At 35.0% G+C, this 19626-nt stretch overlaps 3 protein-coding genes and 1 pseudogene across 4 annotated transcripts; 1 reads left to right on the top strand and 3 right to left on the bottom strand.

Moving 5' to 3' along the window:
- Nucleotides 1-320: 320 nt before the first annotated feature.
- On the top strand, nt 321-5594 carry LOC145601519 (putative RNA methyltransferase At5g51130). 2 transcript variants are annotated; one of them, XM_081657562.1, is made up of 9 exons: nt 321-460; nt 919-1070; nt 2036-2150; nt 2234-2281; nt 3438-3702; nt 4089-4176; nt 4292-4357; nt 5112-5180; nt 5309-5594. In XM_081657562.1, exons 2-9 carry the CDS (start codon nt 933-935, stop codon nt 5396-5398), a joined length of 879 nt encoding a protein of 292 aa, XP_081513688.1. In that variant the 5' UTR covers nt 321-460; nt 919-932; the 3' UTR covers nt 5399-5594. The 2 variants fall into 2 exon arrangements, with proteins under 2 accessions (XP_081513688.1, XP_081513680.1); XM_081657554.1 differs by having other exon boundaries at nt 329-460; nt 906-1070.
- Nucleotides 5595-5656: 62 nt separating this feature from the next.
- LOC145601509 (basic endochitinase-like) lies at nt 5657-6829 on the bottom strand. Its single transcript, XM_081657542.1, has 2 exons — nt 6370-6829; nt 5657-6138 (listed from the first exon to the last, which is right to left on the bottom strand). Exons 1-2 carry the CDS (start codon nt 6797-6799, stop codon nt 5657-5659), a joined length of 912 nt encoding a protein of 303 aa, XP_081513668.1. The 5' UTR covers nt 6800-6829.
- A 1509-nt stretch (nt 6830-8338) lies between these two features.
- Nucleotides 8339-9752, bottom strand: LOC145576386 (basic endochitinase-like; annotated as a pseudogene).
- Nucleotides 9753-11071: 1319 nt separating this feature from the next.
- Nucleotides 11072-16642, bottom strand: LOC145588723 (protein NEN1-like). The gene is made up of 6 exons (XM_081645335.1): nt 16190-16642; nt 15948-16105; nt 14967-15013; nt 14303-14366; nt 12036-12802; nt 11072-11645 (listed from the first exon to the last, which is right to left on the bottom strand). Exons 1-6 carry the CDS (start codon nt 16461-16463, stop codon nt 11408-11410), a joined length of 1548 nt encoding a protein of 515 aa, XP_081501461.1. The 5' UTR covers nt 16464-16642; the 3' UTR covers nt 11072-11407.
- Nucleotides 16643-19626: the final 2984 nt, after the last annotated feature.

Genomic DNA, 19626 nt, shown 5'->3' on the forward strand with positions numbered 1-19626 from the left:
AAGTTCTGTTCAGTAAAATTAATTTCAATTCAGTAAAAATAATTTCAGTTTAGTAAAAATAAGTTCAGTTCAATAAAATTCAGTTTAGTAAAAATAAGTTCAGTTCAATAAAATTCAGTTTTCTTAAAGAAGAATTATAATAGAAAATTAGTAAAAATAATTTTAGTTCAGTAAAAATAATATAATTTCAGTAAAAATAATTTATGTTCAGTAAAATTAAGTTCAGTTTAGTAAAAATAATTTCAGTTAAGCAAAATTAAGGTGAATCAAAGATGCGTAATTGGGAGTTTGGGAATTGGGACAGCCTCTCGACAAAATATGGAAATCGTTGTTAGAAAACTTGTGTGAGTTTATAATTTCCCTCGCAGACGCTTAACTCCCACCCTCCACAAAACCTTCTCTGAAACAGACATCCTCACTACGCCGGAAAATTCGCCGGCGACCACCCAATCACGGCCAGGTATCTCTCCTCTCTCTTCTCTCGTTTCGTCCGCGGTGTTCGCAGAGGCAGTGGTAGTGGTGGCCCTTTCTCCTCCTTTCCCTTTTCGATGAATTAGGATGCTTTATCAATTACTAAACCCTAATTTACTTGCTTTCTATTCATTTTTCTGATTTCAACTATTTCAATTATGTACTACTATGTATGTATGTATGTGGCCATGTGGGTTAGGTATTATCATGGATTGAATTTAGTCATTGGTTTATCTTGTTTTTCAAATTATACCTGTTTATTTTAATTTATACAAAGTTTGGATTGATTGATGTGATATGTTTTAATGCATTTATGATGGGAGGTTATTGTTAATTCAAGTGAAAGGATTAGGGAGTATTATAGAGTCTTCTGGGTGCCTGAGTACACAATACATTTCTTTTATTAATTTCATTACAAAATTATAATAACCCAGTTGCTGTTTGAAGCCGAAGAGAATTAAATGGCAGATTCAACGCAAAAATCAGAGACAGAAAACCCAGTTGCTGTTAATAACGGTAATTATGGTATTGTAAAGAACAAGAACAAGAACAAAGAGGTTGCTCCCTTCGGAAATTACAGGAATTACTATGGTTACCGTGTAAGTTCTCTTTCTGATTTTATTTTTTTTATTTCTTCTTCTTTTTCAAAGTTAAGGGGTTTTCTGAGAAATTAATGTTTCCATAGAAAATATTTAGATGTGTAAAGATTGTAAACTTATGCTCAAATGCTGTTTTAATTTTAATTGATAATTATTATTTAAACTCTTTTTCTGTAATACATTTTTTTTCATGGTAATTCACTATTTCTGCCTAATGAATTTGTAAAATTTGACTGATTCTAGCAACATTAGGTTATAAAATATATCAAAAAAATTAAGTTTTGCTAATGTTTAAATTCTAGTGATGTTTATTATATGAAAATTTTATCTCCGTGGAATTTTTCCTGTGATTAATGATCAATCAGTTTGTAGAAGGTAAAATTTCACATTTTATGATTAAATTTAAGCTGACTTCTGCCTGATTATGCTTTCTCTTTTCATGGTAATTGAGTAGAGTTAAATTGTATGCTTTGAATTCAAGAGCGTTGAGTAATGTTACACTGATAATCTAGCATGTTTGTATGAAGATTTTGATATAGTTGTAATTGTATAATAAATCATTGGAAGAGAGGGGGAGGGGGACAAACTCTGAGTTTTCAGAAGATATTCTTTTTTTAAATTGTCCTGACTCTTTTCACCATGTATGTTATTGATAATTTCATTGAGAAATATAGCTAACTCCTACATGAAAATGTTTGTTTCTGTTTTGTTTTCTAGTATTCACCAAAGGCATGTATTGAGCTAATTTCTAAGTAAAGCCTTTATCGATGTTTATATGTCCTAGTTTAGGGAAGTTTCCTTCTTATGCCTTTATTGAGTCAAGATGTGAAATTTTAATGTTAGAAATTTTATGTATTTTGTTTGGTTTTGTTTATCTTTCTTGAAAATGTCTGGTTGGCTCACTGGATTGTAAGTTGAATTTCCATGTCATGAGATCCTGCAATTAAGTTTAAGTGATGATTCAGGTTGGTCATGACGTTGAGGAGGATCCACGGTTCAAAGTACTGAAGAAGGAGTGGTTTGAAGGCAAAGATTGTCTTGACATTGGTTGCAACAGCGGATTGATAACTATTAATATTGGTAAGGATCAATGCATTTGTGTTTTCAATTTAGCATGCAAATTTTCACTTCTGATCTTTTTTCAATTCGATTGTGTTTTGCAGCAAAGAAGTTTGACTGTAGGACTATCCTTGGCATTGACATTGATAATAGTATGTCTCTAATCTCTATGACTCCAAACTGGCTTTAGCAGGGTAATATTATACGTAGTATGTCAATTATGATACATGATGTAATTTGTAATTTGGCAGTCTTCCTGTTCCTGGTGACAAGCTATCAATAAGTCATCAATATCTTTGTGGTAATGATTTAGCCTTGAACTTTTTGTTAGTTGCCTCTTAGTTTGGACAAACTTTTGCATGTGCCCACAAACTTCTGTTTAGTTCATAATTGCTTCTGTTTTTTTTTTTTTTTTTTTTTTTTTTTTTCCCTTTTGTAGATACTTTTATTGACCTTTTGACTTTTAGCACATATTGTTTGGCTGCAATGATGTCAGGTGCAATGGTTCTTTAGCAGAATAGTTTGAGTTCTCTTCACTTGGTCACTGACTATTATGTCACCGTAGTGGGGATATCTGCGGGAGTGAATTGGCTTTGAGTGAGGACAAAGCTCTTCTGTGTATATTGTTGTAAAATGTTGTTTGGATTCTTTGCTAACCTCATAGTCATAGGAGTTTCATAGCTACATAAAACCAAGCCTTTTTCCAGTGGAATGACAAATGAATTGCTTTTTACAATGTTTAATGCGCAAATGTTGATGAACTTAGCAACTTAAGACACGATGTTTCACTAAGCTGCTCCATGTTCAATCAGCCTGACTTGTGCATTCAGCCCCTTTAAAAGAATTTCTTTAGGCACAATGTTTCACTAAAGTTGAGAGGCTTTTGGTGTTGTCTTTTAGAAGAGTTTTTGTTATTTTGTAAGAGGTTGTGATTATCTTTTCAAAATCACTAGCTGTGTATTTTAGTTTCTTCCTTACCTTCCTATGTATATTATTAGTTTAGATAGAGATTTAAATGCATCTTTGCTTTTATATGAGTTTTTATCATAAATTTTGACAACATACCTAATTATCCATATCACAAATTTACAATCATATTCTGTTAAAACATGTTTTCATTACTTCCATTTGGGGGTTGTAGGGTTATTCTCTTTGTAGGACTCCTATTTAGTTAATTATTGTACTAGTATCATACTCTCATTTGGAAATTGGATGGTGATGCTCTTTGTAAGATTCCTAATAAGTTAATTATCTATCAGACAATATTCTTCTTCCCCTGCATTAAACTTATAATCCTATGCTTTGTAGATCGAATCAAAGATGCTTGGTGGCGCCTTCGGAAGATGGTAAGAGAAGAGAAAAGTAGAAATGGATGTGCTGGGTCCTCCAAGACAAGGGTTAAGGATGTGAATGAATTGGAATGTGCTGAAACTTGTTCCACAAGTGCAAAGGATGATGAGACTGATGCTTTCTCGGTGGACAGAAATCTTCTTGACACTGTATCTTTTCGATGTGAAAATTTTGTCCTTAGTTGGGTCTCACTTCCCCTTGAAAATTATGATACCATTCTGTGGTTAGTTTTATCTCTGTATATATTCACAGTATACACTATGAAAAAATCTATTATCAAGACTGACTAGGACTTACCTGAAATTTGGATAAGTTAAGCAAAAGAATCACATATGCTTCTTCTATGTACTTGCGTCCCCTAAAAAGGATACAACTGTATCGGATAATTGTGACATGCTACGATGCCCCCCCCCCCCCCCCCCCCCCCCCCCTCTTTTTTTTTAATGAAAATTGATGTGACCAAAACGAGACGATTATCACAATTGCAATGAAAAGTAATTGAATTGAGGATATTTACTATATAAACACTGAATATTAATTCTTGCTTCCATTACCTGTAATAGTAACTTGTTTTTTTCATTGATGGATTCCCTTATGTGTATTATGCAGTTTGAGCGTGACAAAATGGGTTCATTTGAACTGGGGTGATGAAGGATTAATATCGTTATTTGCAAAGTTTTGGAGACTCCTCCATCCGGTATGTGTATTTGTTCATTGTATTCTTTGTCTTGTGAAATAAAAAAGCCCAATTATATTAAGCGGTTATGCTGTTCTCTCATAGATAGTGTTGCATGGATCTTTGTTATGAGCAGGGTGGCATTCTTGTCTTGGAGCCTCAGCCATGGGAATCATATTACAAGAATCGTCTTACAACTGAGGTGGTTATTTGTTTATACTTCTCATCCATTTTATAACAATTAATGGTATTTTAATAGTATTTTAACTGTTCTTAAATCACTGAGGGTTAACTTCACACTTGAATCTTATAGACACGTCAATTCAACTCAGGCGTACTTGTTGAGACTTGAGAGTTATATGACACTTAGCTAAGTCATATTTTTGTACATCATACCTGCATCGGTGCGTCCAAATTTTAAAAAAAATATAAATATATGCTTTAAAAATATATTAAATAAAATATAAAAATTCAGTAAACTTACAAAACAACTGTGTAAGTACTTGGTTTTTAGAGGTGGATTTGGGGCGGGGATTAGGTTGGTGTGGATATCTAGGCAGGGGTGAGGTGTTGATTTTTTTTGAGATTTGCACCCGTCAAGGTGGGGATGGGGATGGATTTTGGACCCGCGGGGATGGGAATGGGAAGGCCAACTGCTAATGTCTGCCCGCCCTGCTCCATTGACATTATTCCAACACATTAGTTTTCATAATTTTGTTTAGTCTTTTGTAAATATTACGATTATGTCATGCACACATAAAACTTGTATTTTACAAAATCAACACTAAAGGGTCTATAAGAAGACCTACTTCTAAAGTAGTGTTAGTTCTTTCCACATGTAATTGTATGCTTAACTATCCCGCTTGTTCGATATTGTGCTTGGTTATGTCCTATAGCAATTCAGTATTGTGTACCTTAAATATACACTTATTACATTTAATGCTTTTCTCTTGCAGATCACGCAGATGAATTACAATAATATAGTATATAAACCAGATTTCTTCCAGGAGATGCTTCTTGATAAGGTCTCTAGCCATTTCTCAATCCATTGTGAAGTTGACTAAAGTATTGTTCATTTTTTTTAAGCTGCTCAGTTCCATAGCTTTCATTAATGGTCTAATTTCTGTTTTATTTTTTCATACCTGGGTGGCAGATTGGATTCAGAACCGTTGAACAAGCAACAACAAGTGTATCAGGTGCAACATTGGGTTTTGATAGACCTGTTTTAGTTTTCCGTAAATAAATAGTGAAGGCAAATATATCTATTTGCGAAATTTTGAGGTTTATATGTTTCATATTAATGTATCAAAAACGGTAGCTACTATAACTCAAAAGTTTAATTCTTTTGACCAAGTAACTGGTGCTGCTTGAGGTACTTGGTATTTTTGCCACTGATAAAACTAGTATTACCTTATACAGGGAAATTTTGATACATAGTACATGATGACCGAAGTAGGAAAGCAGGGAATTTTTTGTAAACTTTGATACTATTATGATAAACTTAGACAGTAGCTTTGATGTGGGAACTATACCCAGTTTTCGCATCATTGGCCCTATCCCACAGCATCACTCCTCCATACTTGCCACCAGATCCCTTAACAAATGGGAGCACTTGGTTTATAAGTGTTTGTGTTTGAATAAAGCCATTGTTAGCAGCATCATTTGAAGCAGGTAACCCAACAAAGAACATCTTAGCTGGGATTTTTGAGGTCCATGTTTTCCAAGAATTCTTGAAATTCTCAGGATTACCAACATCATATTCACAAGAAGGATTGTTGTAAAACTGTATCCAAACGTAGTCGAAAAGACCGGTATTTAGGGCGCCATTGAGCTCTTGATCAGGGAAAGGACACTGTGGTGCAGCACTTAGGTATACTTTCTTCCCTGATTGATGGCCGTGCTCGGCAAGTCTCCTTGCTAGCGGAACATAATGAGGTGTTCCCAATTCGATGTCGAAATCTATGCCATCCAATACAGCATCACCTGGTGAAAAAGAAGTTGGAACATTATCTTTCAAGTTTCATTTAACCATCTGGACTTGTGTACTCATTTGTAGAAAAACTTAAAGTTTGATTTATATATAATAATTATTTAAAAATTGTATCCATTTTGTTATTAATGAAGAAATTTGCATTTTTGGGAAGAACTGAGAAACAGCATGTAGAAATTTTAGCATAAATTTTATTTTATTTTACTTTTCAAAACCATGCATACCTAATGGCCGAGAATTGGATCGGCCTCCAAGGAAATGATCCCACAAGTAATCAGCGACGCGTCTAGCATCATCAGTTGATGAAAGCGAGTAGGTACCAGCACCACCTCCGATGGAGAGCATGACCTTAATCCCCATCCGTTGGCAGTTCCTGATGCCAGTGCTCACTTTACGACACCCGCCATTGGCAGGATCACAATGACCAGCCAAGTTAATTTGGGGTGTTTGGCCATTCCCAAATGTTGAGAGAAATGCTATGTTAACATACTTGTATAAGCCACTGTTACATGTAGCTGTTAATGTTCCCTCATCCTCATTTTGGCCCCAATATATGGCAATTCCTCCTGCATTGGCTTTCAAGGGTAAGGAAATGAACATTGAGATGGTTAATGCTAGCAAGAAATAAGGTGATGAGCAAATTTTGATACCCATAATTTATTTTCTTTGAGGTATACTAAGGCTTAAAAGTATGAGTCTGCTTTATAGGGGAAGAAAAGTTGAAAGATAGTTTAAGGCCAAAGTCAAAAGTCAAGTCAATTAAACAAATGTGCTTGACTTCTAAGTCAACTTTGATGACCAAGTAATTAGGAAAAACAGTACTCGTACAATTAGTTGGAAACTTTCCCAACTACAATTCTTGTGCACCTTTAAGACCTAGTAATTCCTTCGTCCCAAATTCACGTGTAGGTTTCTTCTTAACACTGAAATTCTCGTAAAAAACCTTAGTTTAGGATATATATTTATTGGTGAGCTCTTTATTGATTCACCTATATAAAAAATATAGTGGAAGTATGTAAGGAAAATGAAAGAACAAATAGACCTTGTTTGATAGAGAGATTTTTGAAAAGTTTTTAGCTTATTGAGTATTATTAGAGGTTTGAGCCGTTTGACTATAGTTAAAAGTTAATATGGATGTTTGGTAAATAACTAATCAAAAGAGCTTCTTAGGCTCAAAAAGCTCTTTTTAAAAAAAAACTCATTATAAGAGTTTATTGAATCATTAGCTTTTGGGGTATTAAATACACAAAAATAGTTAAAAATTAACAGTTATTTGTCTAACACTTTTACACAATAAGTTATTTACAACTAGCTAGTCAAATTAGCTAATATAACTAGTTAACACAATCAGCTAACCGCTAATCACCAAATAGGGCCATAGTCTTCTTTCCACCATTTCTTTTCCCACTCTATTTCTCAATGAATTGATGTCTGACTTATATTTTGAAATTAATCATGATTGTAGAAATTTAAGACAAAGAACCTAAAAGATGGTCCACTACCTAACTTATTTTCTTGAAAGCGTGGAGACTTTGCGTACGGAGTATAACAGAATGGACGAATGGCTGTAAATGTGTTGTTGATTGTCATAACTCATAATGGGTGTATAACTTCTAAAAAGTAAAAAATTTCAATTCGACTTTGAAAATCTTTTAAAGTTCATTGACATATCTAAAATGGAGGATTTTTATTTTAGACTTATTATATACTAAGATGATCGGTACATGTCAACTAGGTTGATTGATAAAAGTTTCGGAGTTAAAGTTTAGGGGGTGGTATCCAAAACTTGAGATTGAATCTCTTCTACATAAGTGTCCTTGCAATTCTCTTTATACCCAAAGAAATTATTGGGATGATCAATATTAAAATTATATGTGAATCAAAGCTATTTACCTATTGACTTATTCATATAAATATTCACTATTGTGTAAAAAGTAATTTTGAAAACTTAATACAATATTAATTTACATCACCGTTTCTAATTAAATTTATTAAATCCGTCATTGTGCAGTCCAACATTAACATAACTAAAAACAACTATTATGTATTACAACATAACCCAATTAGGCAACTTATATTATTCATACATTTATTTTGATAGAAACTTGCTTAGATACATTATTATTGACCATACTAAGAAAATTTAGTATTTTTTTTGAAGAAAAATTAGTATTTAGCAAGCTCTAATATAAGCTAGACACTAACACTATCCTTGATGACTTTACTATAGCCAGTTCTCACATCATTAGCTCTATCCCAAAGCATAACTCCTCCATATTTGTCACCAAATCCCTTAACAAAAGGGAGCACTTGGTTCATAAGTGTTTGTGTAGGAACAAACCCACTTCCGGCGGCGGCTTTCGAGGCAGGCAACCCTACAAAGAATTTCCTAGCTGGGATATTTGATGTCCATGTTCTCCAAGAGTTCTTGAACTTCTCAGGATCACTAGCATCAAACTCGCAAGGAGGGTTGTTGTAAAATTGTATCCAAACGTAGTCGAAAAGGCCGCTGTTTAGGGCACCATTGAGCTTTTGGTCAGGGAAAGGGCACTGTGGTGCAGCAGTTAAGTATACTTTCTTCCCTGATTGTTTGCCATGCTCGGTGAGTCTTCGTGCTAGTGCTTGGTAGTGTGGCGTTCCTAATTCGATGTCGAAATCTATGCCATCTAGTACGGCATCACCTAGTAGAAAGAAGATGGATGCATCATGTTAGTTAAGGGAATGAAAAATGGAGGCAAAACAAAGCATCCCTATATAAGAATTAGGACACCCTTTTGTTCATTTCAAGTATTTTATTTTTCAATTTGTATATTGAAATTATTATATTGAGAGATGATGAATGAGCAATATAAAATTTCATTGGATTCAGCACAAGCCCAGATTGAAGAAGAGTCTGACTACATATAAGTCCAACAAGGTTTCATTTCAAAACTAATTTGTGATAGGTGAGGTATTCCACCAATCTTATATGTTAGTCATTCTCCTTCTTATATGTCCGTGAATTTCTCAAAAAACTACCAGTATTACTTAATTAAGTTCAATAATTTGAATTATTGTTGTACACTTTTCCTCAAACTTTTTGTTTTTTTTTCTTTTATAAAATTGTTTTGCATACAAATAAATTGCATTATCAAAAACATGCATACTTCCATGCACAAAGTTCATGAAATATACCTAGTGGCCAAAAGTTGGATTGGCCTCCAAGGAAATGATCCCACAAGTAATCGGCGACGCCTCTAGCATCATCGGACGATGATAGAGAGTAACTCCCGTCGCCACCACCAATGGAGAGCATAACCTTAATCCCCAAGCTTTGGCAATTTCGGATGCCAACGCTCACTCTTTGACACCCACCAGAGTCAGGGTCACAATGGCCAGCCAAGTTGACCTAAGGAGTTTGGCCACTCCCAAATGTTGAGAGAAAACCTATGTTAACATACTTATATAACCCACTTTTACATGTTGCTGTTAATGTACCCTCTTCCTCATCTTGGCCCCAATACACCGCGATTTCTCCAGCTTTGGCTTTCAAGGGGAAGCTAGCAATGAAAAGAGAGGTTGTCAAAGCTAACAAGACAAATGATGAACTTGTGTTTTTCACACCCATTGTTCTTGGCAAGTATTGATTTGAGTTCTAAGGCTAGGAATTGCAAGCTAAGTCTAATTTATAAGGCTAAGAAGTAATCCGGCCTTTAGTCAATTAGTCAATGATACAAGTTGTTCATGTACGGAGTATACTATTTTGAAATGTCTTTGTCACACACTAGTCCAAAATGTTAAGTTTTATAATTGTACATACAAAATAGTACTATGCTTCAGCTTCTTAATACGCCATTATAATTTTATAATTTTTAACTAACTTTGATTGAGAAGAAAGGATACAAATAAATGGTCAATTATTGACCTTTTTTTTTTTTTTTGGTGGTATAATTGTCCTTTACTAAGATCATGTGACTTCTATTTTCAAACGGACACGGTAGATTTGCGGGTCTTGGTGAAATAATTAGATTGGCCTATAACATGAAAAGAGAACCAGCTTTATGGGTTAGATTATTTTAATGCGATGATTATTAGTACTAGCTAGTACTAAACTAGTAATTGTAGTTACTTGAAGCCACCCATTTCACAAGTAATCAAAATGTGGTAAGTACCGTAAGATGTTTGAATGCAATGTAATCCATTGAAGAAAGAAAATGTGCACCCTTAACAAAAGTGTGCACTCAAACAAGAAACAACCAATTTTCTCGTACAATATACTGGCATACTACACATGATATCCGAGAACGAAAATTAAACCAGTTTATCATCACAATTTTATCATACAAACACGAAAAATGGAACCAAGAACAAGTAGCTAGTACAAGGTGCATCACAATGCCATAGATTAGCTATTGCTTTATCTATTAGACATCTATAAGGGGTATGATAGCACTAATCAAAACTTGATAGCATTGACCAATGATTATGACTTTGTTATAAGTTTCAAGAAAATTTTAAGGAATATATATCATAATTGTTAGCGCGGGCCAGTAAATAGAACGGACTCACATGAGTCCGTTCTACACAATAATAATTTTCGTAATTGTTAATTCAAACGCCTCTTAAAACAATTGTATTCAAGTTTTGTTCATAAACTTAATTGAATGACTGGTATCTATCCTTTCATCCTAAGATATATTCTAACGAAAACCTCGAGTGATATGTGCCATGCTTATACTTATAATTAATGTTTGTAACTCAAAATATGCTCTTTCTGATCCAAAATACTAGTCGTTTTGGCTAATTGCTTGATTTTGATCCGTTTTACAATAACAATGTACCATTTGTGAGCTAGGTAATATCTTTGATTTTTCAAAAATGATTTAGTTTTTTGAATCATGGAGTACTTACAGATTGACATAAGATGCTGATCAAAAGAACAAGATATAATTATAAAAGAATTTTATTAACAGAAACTAACATTGAATAAGTCAGACGACATTTACAATAACAATTGGCCTGAATAGATAGTATGATCTAATCAGATAGGTTGAGCCATTGTTAATAATGTTAAAGTACAGAAATAATTTAGCTACGATAATTAGCAGATGGAACAAACAAATTACACATACAATAATTTTAACACCTAACTCGTCCAAACTAATCATCAAATTCTACCTTTCTCTGCAAAGTCCACTCCGGTGGTCATCTATATACAGGTCCGAAAAAGGACGTACCCCTTGGTTTTGATGGGTTAGGACAAATTTGACATGAACTGCAGAGTCAGCTAGAATGGATAACCAGCTTTTCTGCTACTAATCGGATGCCTGCAGTCTGCTGGAAATCATATTGATTCAAGGAGATGAACGCATCAACAAAAGTTCCAGCTGTGAACAAACAATCGAGTTCTGGAGGATCAAACGTACTGAAAAGAAGCTTTTGCTCAGCACCTGAAGCAGCTTCTCTTTGGCAAATTTCGGTACCATACTTTGCAATATCTTCAGTTACAACAGTAGGTATACTGCAAAAGGTGAAGACCATGCACAGATTAAAAAATCAAAAATTACTTATTAGCAACCTACCTATAGTAAAGGAAAATCCCTTCAGTGGAAAATAACTGCTTTAGACCCTCATTATACGGCACTAGTATTACATTAGAGGACTGTAGAAATCTTACTCCATATTTAACCGACCAGACACCAGTGGGTTGGGAAAAAAATGCCAAAAAATTCCCTATTTTTACTACATTTCTCTTGAGATATTTTATGTGTTCTGACATCATAAAATTGAGTTTTTCTACATCATAATTGCATAGTGACAGAGTGATATACATGAGGATAAGCAATAAAAACTACGATTCAGGAACTGGAGGTATATAATTCAGATAGAAGATTGAGGAGAGCAAACTTACTGGAGTCGTATAGTAGGGAAGTTCCAGTATCCATTCTTTCTGACTACCACGGGCCTCCAATCAGATGTGCTACCAGACTCTGCAAACAAACTCTGTGCATGATTATCACATGCTTCGAGAACTTGACATACGCTTGGAGGGGCATCTACTACAAAGCTCAACCTAGGGCGGCCTGCCTGATCTACAAACCTTGTACTAATTCCAAATCGCACTTTCAGATGGGTACAGTGAAGTTTGAGTAAAACAGTATCATGCAGTATCTGAATCCTACGACTCCCGCGATAAAATGGGACTAGAGATGCACTGATCAAAGGAATGGAAACATCCTCAGGAGTTAAATAAGCAGAATCGCTGCAGCCCTCAAATATAGTTGATAGGCGAGACATCCCTGGGGATTCAGTTATAGGTCTTTTTTCTTCTGCATCATCTTCTTGAATGGCATCGTCCATTATTTCCTCAGAAAGCCTTCTCATGTCAAAAGGTTCCGCTTCATGTCTAATGGGCTCAACCACATTGAGTAGCTGCTCCCCCATGGTTTGATTTGAAGGGTTTTCAGGCATCGGATCTGGGTTGGGTCTACTGGGCTCAACCACATTGAGTAGCTGCTCCCCCATGGTTTGATTTGAAGGGTTTTCAGGCACTGGATCTGAATTGGGAGCATAGCTTATTTCCATGGGTGAAGTTCTCCCACCACTACGAGTTCTTCTTGTAGTAGAAGTCGGAGAAACCCAACTGTCTCTTGTAAGAATGTCTGGAAGACTTGACTCCTACACACAGGAAGAAAGAGTTATCCCATGAGGAGAATGCTAACAAGGCATTGTTAACCTCAAATACAGTCCAAAGTCCAAAATACCCCAGAGACGGTTTTTGCAAAGTAGACTACATTATAAGAAGCTAGCATTTCCCTCATTTCATGATTATTGTCCAAAAGTTTTCGAGCTTGAAGCTGAAAGGTTATATGTGTAGAATTTTTGGTAGTAAAATTAGAGTAAAGTTAAAGTGTTGCGACAGAGAGAAATGGATGTGATAATCCAATAGAGAAAGAAAAGATATACTGACATTAAATCTGGGACATCCCAAACACAAAATGGGAAGACTATAAAGGACCACAAACTTATTCATATAATATTCTTCAATGATTTACCAAGAAACAATTTACTTGATATCTCAAATCTCAATCACCATAAGGAAGAGAGTGAAAAATAGACTTCAGAGTTCAGAGGAAAAAGCCATGGCATAGTAGATAATGGAAAACTCTAAAACCTTGTCAATAAATTTTAAGGCAACCTTCCAACCGGATGAAGGACCAGGAAAATAAATAAGTTCACAGAGGTCATGAGTTAAATTCTAGAAGACAATTCCCTTCATAACAGAGTAAATGATTCCCCACCCGGCCACCCCAACCCACTCCACTTGCGTGCACACACACACACAAAAAGATTACTTTTATTGGTGGTCCTTTCCTACAGTCCTACATTACTTTATTCAATCAAGGGATAAATTAACACCCACTTCTTGACTTTAGGCTGTGTTCTCTTTACATTATTCTAATTACTTATCCTTACTAGATTTAGGCCAAAGCATACCACACCAAAACCAGAGCAGGCCAGTGTATAGCCGTTTCTAACCTAGTTAAAGCGATTTCAGTGAGGCACACAACATTTTTCCAGATTTTTTTTATCAATTTTTATCAAGTATCACTTCGATGAGATGCCCTGAGCCTTGGGAACAGGGAAATCCATATCGCATTGTTGCACCTTGAGCTTTTATATACATTGGATTGAACCAGGCCATAACATTTTATCTTTTTTGCTTGTTAAAAAATCTTTAATTTCGCATTAATAGAACTATGAAGCTTAAATATTTGGAAGGTACAGATTAAGACATATATAACAAGATCCCACTTGATTGAGTTGTTTAATATATATTATCATACAAATGCAGTCAAAGTTCAGTCAAATCAGATCATCTTAGACATGGAATAGTCACACCAGACCAGATTTTAAAAATTTCAGATTTAAACACATACATACCAGGTGAAGAGAACATAGCATTAAGAGGACAAAGTTAATGAGAAACATCTACATACTGCTTGAAGTGCCAGAATGCCAAACCTATGGAGATATAAAGCAGAATTTAAGAAACAAACTACCCTTCCCCAACAAAGTTGAAATTGCACACTAACAAAGTAAAGCATTAATAGTCAACTACACAGCATACTTAACAAGCAGGTATTTAAATTAATGAAACAAAATAAAATGAATTACCAAAAAGAGAACAGTTGCACAATACTTGAGGACTTCAAGATTCATGCGCACATCATCCAAGCTCCTGAAATCGTTGGAGAACACTTAAATAAATAGGAATTTTAAGCAGGAATCCTAAGAAAGACAATAAAAAATTGGAGAAACACATAACTCCTTGAACATAACATATTTCCTCGTTCACCATCACCAAAAAAAGAAAGAAAAGAAAAAACACAAAATCAAAAACAAAAGCAGACTATAATTGTCACAACCCATTTGTATCCAAGGCCAAAGCTAATCAGTCATAGCCAGGCTTGCTTTCTATTTAAAAAAAAAAAGAAAAAAATGCCAAGATTGATGAGCCCCTAGCTTTAAGTATAAGCCAAAACAGAAGAGATTAAAGGTGTGATGAAGAGTTATATATTATGGGTGTACAGCAAACAGCAAGAACATGTAGATCGATACTAAAACAAGAAAGAACATAAAAGAGAAGAATACAATTATTCGGATATTTATATAGCTAGTGAATCTAAACACCAATTTCCACCCTTTCAATATACTAATCCAGCCATCACATAGTATGCCTGCCCCCCCCCCCCCCCCCCCCCTTTCAATAGAATCAGAAAAAACACTATAAGTTGCTGTGTTAACACCGGTGGGTGAAAGTGGGAAATCGGCATTTTACCTATGAGTTTGCTGACCCAGTCCAAAGTAAGTGGCAAGAGTGGCCATCTGAAAACCAAAAATATCAAGACATTAATTTTCAATCTCTTGCAATTTCTACCACATTTAGGCATTAAAAATTCATGATATTATCCACAAAGTGCAAATAATCTCATTTAAAAAAAAAAAAAAAAATCCTTCTCAAGGCCAAACTTTCAATTGCAAGATTAGCAACCAATCTTAATAGACAAACGAAAAATGTTGTCTTTATTGCCACATAATTCAAACTCATTACTCTGTTGGAAGCTCTGGCTTTTATCTCTTATTTTCTAAAATTCAAATTGCTTTTGCTATATAGGCCAACATACAAACCAGGAGAATCATACAGAGTTAAAAAGATTATTAAACAAACACATCATTTTGCTATTTCCTATTCAACAAGAAATGCTTCTTTCTATCAAACAAATAACTGAAGTATGGTTTCAACCCCATTCCAACACGTTGTAGAAAACTTATAAGTGTTAATAGTAAACCAAAGTGAACCTTTTTTCATCCAATTTTATAAACAAACACTTAGGGTTCGTTTGGCATTGTTGTGGTTTTTTTTTTTTTTTTTTTTTTTTGGTTTTTTGTTTTTTAAAAGTATATATTTGCTCCATAATGAATCAAAAATTATTTAAACTTATTAAAATCATAATAATTTTGAAAACTGACAATAGAAAAGTGGAAACATTTTTTTTTTTTGGTTTTTAATTTTCAAAAAAACAGAAAACTAAAAATAAAAAAAATGACGCCAAACAAGTCCTAAAATGTTATTTTGCTCAATTCAAACTATAGAAGTAGAACTAATCAACATACAAAGCAACAGAACAAAGAAATTATCTTAAGAGTCTTGAAGGATACCCCAAGACCTCGAAATCAAATCCCGTCTACATCATTTATCCTTTCCGGCTCTCTCTCTCTACACCGAAAATTACAATTACTTCTCATAGTATAAAATTACCTTCATATTTCCAGCTCGACGACCAAATCTCTCAGTAAGCAAAGCCAAAGAATCAATTACCCCTTTCGGCTCCGGCGGCGACCGCCCAATCTCCGCAAAAGCCTCTCTAATCCGAGGACAATCAAACCTCAATATGTTATGCCCTGCCCAAATTCTCCCTAAAATTCACAAAAACTTCATCAATTAACCAAATCACAAGTCAAAATCATCCAAGAAATAGAGGAGAGAGAAAGAATGGGTACCATTCAGGATGTCGAAGATTTTGTCGGCAATGGCGGAGAAAGGAGGGGCGGAGGAGACGGCGGCGCGTGAAATACCATTGCAACGCTCCGATTTAGAGGAGATACGAGAGATATCATTAGGGCAGATAAGAGTGGAGTAGCTTTCGAGCTCAACGAGCTTCTTAGGGCAAACTAAAATAGCCCCAAATTCGAGGATTATGAAGGATTCACCTGGTTTTAATGGAATTGTTGTTTCGACATCGAAGAATGCGATTTCTGAGCGTTCTTCCGCCATTGATGAAGAGGTTCAAGGTTTTTGAGGTTTTAGGGGAAATGTTGAATTGGGGATTTGAGGAAGAAGGCGCCAAATTATGAGAAATACTAGTAGTTGTTAAAAGAGTTGGAATTCGTTACGTTTATAGGTGGGTTGCTTCTTTGATGAGGTTTGGTGTTTATACAAGAGAAGTCTCAATTTGAGTTTTAGTAGTCTTGGTAACGAAGAATATACCTTTTGAGTTTTGAGGTAGTCGGCCATTTTGGTATTCCGTGTGCTAAAGGTGTCAATTCGAGTAATTTGGTCGGATTTGGTAAAATTGAATCACATTGTGTCTATTTTAAGGGCCTGTTTTTATACTTTGGAATTCAGTTCAGCTCAGTTCAGTTCAGTTCAGCTCCTAATTTCCTTCTCTTACAAAATATTCATTTTAGTTCAGTTCAGTTCAACTGGGTTCAGTCAATGAGAACAGACCCTAAATGGAGATATATCCGTATCAATTGAAATTTGAAATTGGTAAGTTGGCCAAGACGATTTCAGACCGAGTAGTTATATACAGAGGTGTCAATAAGGATGATCGGGTTGGGTTTGATAACGTCAAGTCGGGTTAGATTAATTTTAAAAGTTGAGTCATGCTAAATTATTATGTCCACACAAGTTCAAATCTAAATCAAATATTTTTTCGAGTTGATTTCGGATCGAGTCAGGTTGGGTGTGATTTTGCAACTCTAGCCATATATGGAATTATGGACTAACGGAGTTTCTATTTTGGAGGGTTGTGTAGTTGATAACGGGTATAAAGAATGGAATCTTTAAGAATGGTGCTTTGCCTTCCGTATGATACTCCTTTTGTAATCATCCATCGTGGCAAGTTACCCATGCGATTACCATTTTCCTCACGATACTCTTTATGCAATGCAAGTAATACGAATTAGGACTTTAGGAGTATTTTTTAATCTACTCTAAGGTTATGTAATGAGAACTGAGAATCAAGGTTGATCTAGTGGTTGGAGGTCCTCCTTTCATCCCTGTGAGAGGGTTCGATTCTCACCCTATTCAAGTTGGATCCCTTATTTCCCCCAACTTGTAAGGGAATTCTCCTTACCATGTAAAATGAATTAAACATAACATTAACGTAGTATCAAAATACATAACGTGACAAGTGATACATTCATATTGTTTGTCCACTCGGCCAAAAGTCATGTCCATAACCTGGTCATTAGGTACACATCAGCTAAAACCCCATACAAGAGGATAGATATCCTCCTTGATATTTAGGATGCTCTAATGTTTTATCAATTTTGTACTATTTTCTAGATGAAACATATACAAATAGCTCAAGGAATGCTGATTAATTCGCTTTCTAACAATGTCATTTAAGATATTAATTCTAAAAAAAAAAACAATGTCATTTAAGAGTTTGAAATTAACTATTTACCTCTCTTTCACAAGCAAGAGAGACGTAAATGGTTAGGAAAAAGTCAGTTTCAGTGAGCTACTAGTAACACTGCCAGCTATTGGCCTGTGAAAATGCAAGTCCATGAGATACAACTCCGAAGTGAACTGATAGTCTCAGAAACTCTGGACTGCCCTAAGCTCCTTGAAGCTAGGACAACCAATACCGCTAACTATTGGGTAAAAAAATAAGAAGATGGCCAACAATATGCACAAAGATCTACTCAAAACCTTCGTATTGACAAATGATGTGGTTTCAGGACACTAGTGTCGAACTGTTAGACCGGGTTTTTAATCTGGAGGATGTGGTGTGCACAACTCATTACACCCTTTTCAAACACTCCATCATAAAGCTAAGTTGATGGCAACAAAGCTTGTCAACAATTTTTACATCAAATTTGAAACAAGCAAACAAATGTGTCTCTACTTCCTGTATTTCTGAACTCAAACAGATTTGCCATTGTTTACAGCACAGATCACTTATATTATCAACAAATTATGGAAATATGTAATATCTGTTTAAGCTAAGATTCAGCAACTATGCACTAAACAAATCTAGCAAAAATTAACCTCAAAAGATCTTTACATATAACTACTTAAAGCTGTCATGAACTTAGTATGTGCTTGCATCATAATATGACAGAAGAGCATATATATCTATTTACACATTCAACTTTCAGGTCCACTTCCTCCAGATAGACACAGATGCAACAAGTTCAGACACTATGAGTACCAGATTTGAAGGAGATGCCTTCAGAACAGACAACTTGGTAAGGTGATAATGCCACGGTAAGCTCACTTCAGGTAGTAGAAAAGCATTTTTTTCCATCCGAATTAGGCCTCCATTGAAGTTTTAAAGGTCATTATTTCAGAGATCAACAAAAGAAATGAGCTACAATGATTCCAAAGACGTTCTCGACTGCATATAAGGCAGCACATTCACAGGCTTCTGCCAGTTGGAAGATACAGAGTCTGTGAATGTAGTAGATTCCTGGAAACTGAAATTGGGTCTGCAAATGCCTCTTCCCAACTGACCTTGAAAGAAAACTTTGCATCAGATTCTGCAAAGTAGCAAACAGCAGAAATTAAAAATTGATTATTGATTACCTAAATATAGCAGCATTACCATGCACAAGGTCGAGTGGTAGACGTGCAAGGAGGATATACTACAGCTATACAAATTACTCAGCTTCTAGACAAATTGGCCATGATACAAATACTTTGTTATGGAAACGTCATACACTATAGTGTGAGAAATCATAGGTTTAATCTCAATGGTTGCAACATACATTCTAGGACAGCCAGATTTGAATAAGCAATGTGTTGGCATTAAGGAATGACTATAATATCAAGAAAAGTGATTTCTTACAGGCAAGGTCCCTTTATCTCTATTGGTGCAAGATCGGTGACAAGATGAAGCTTGATTATGCAATAATAATATATTGAATAAACGAAAAAACAATTAGGAAGTTATATTGCATATATGATATATCTGATGGCTGATGCAGTTCACCTAATAAATGATATACTTAACTGAAGACTGCCAAACATGCAAAAGTGCCTAAATCCAAAAAACTTTGTGCAATCTATTATTGATCCAAACAAGGTAATTGGAGTTTGAGTTTCTTTAAACTCGCAGAGAAATTGAAGGAAGATATACCATCTTCAAATTCCTGTCCATTTTTTTCTTCTCATATTTACTATTAGAATGCTCACACGTGTTTACCAA

The sequence above is a fragment of the Chenopodium album genome, chromosome 2, assembly GCF_948465745.1.
Source record: "Chenopodium album chromosome 2, dcCheAlbu1.1, whole genome shotgun sequence".
NCBI lineage: Eukaryota > Viridiplantae > Streptophyta > Magnoliopsida > Caryophyllales > Amaranthaceae > Chenopodium > Chenopodium album.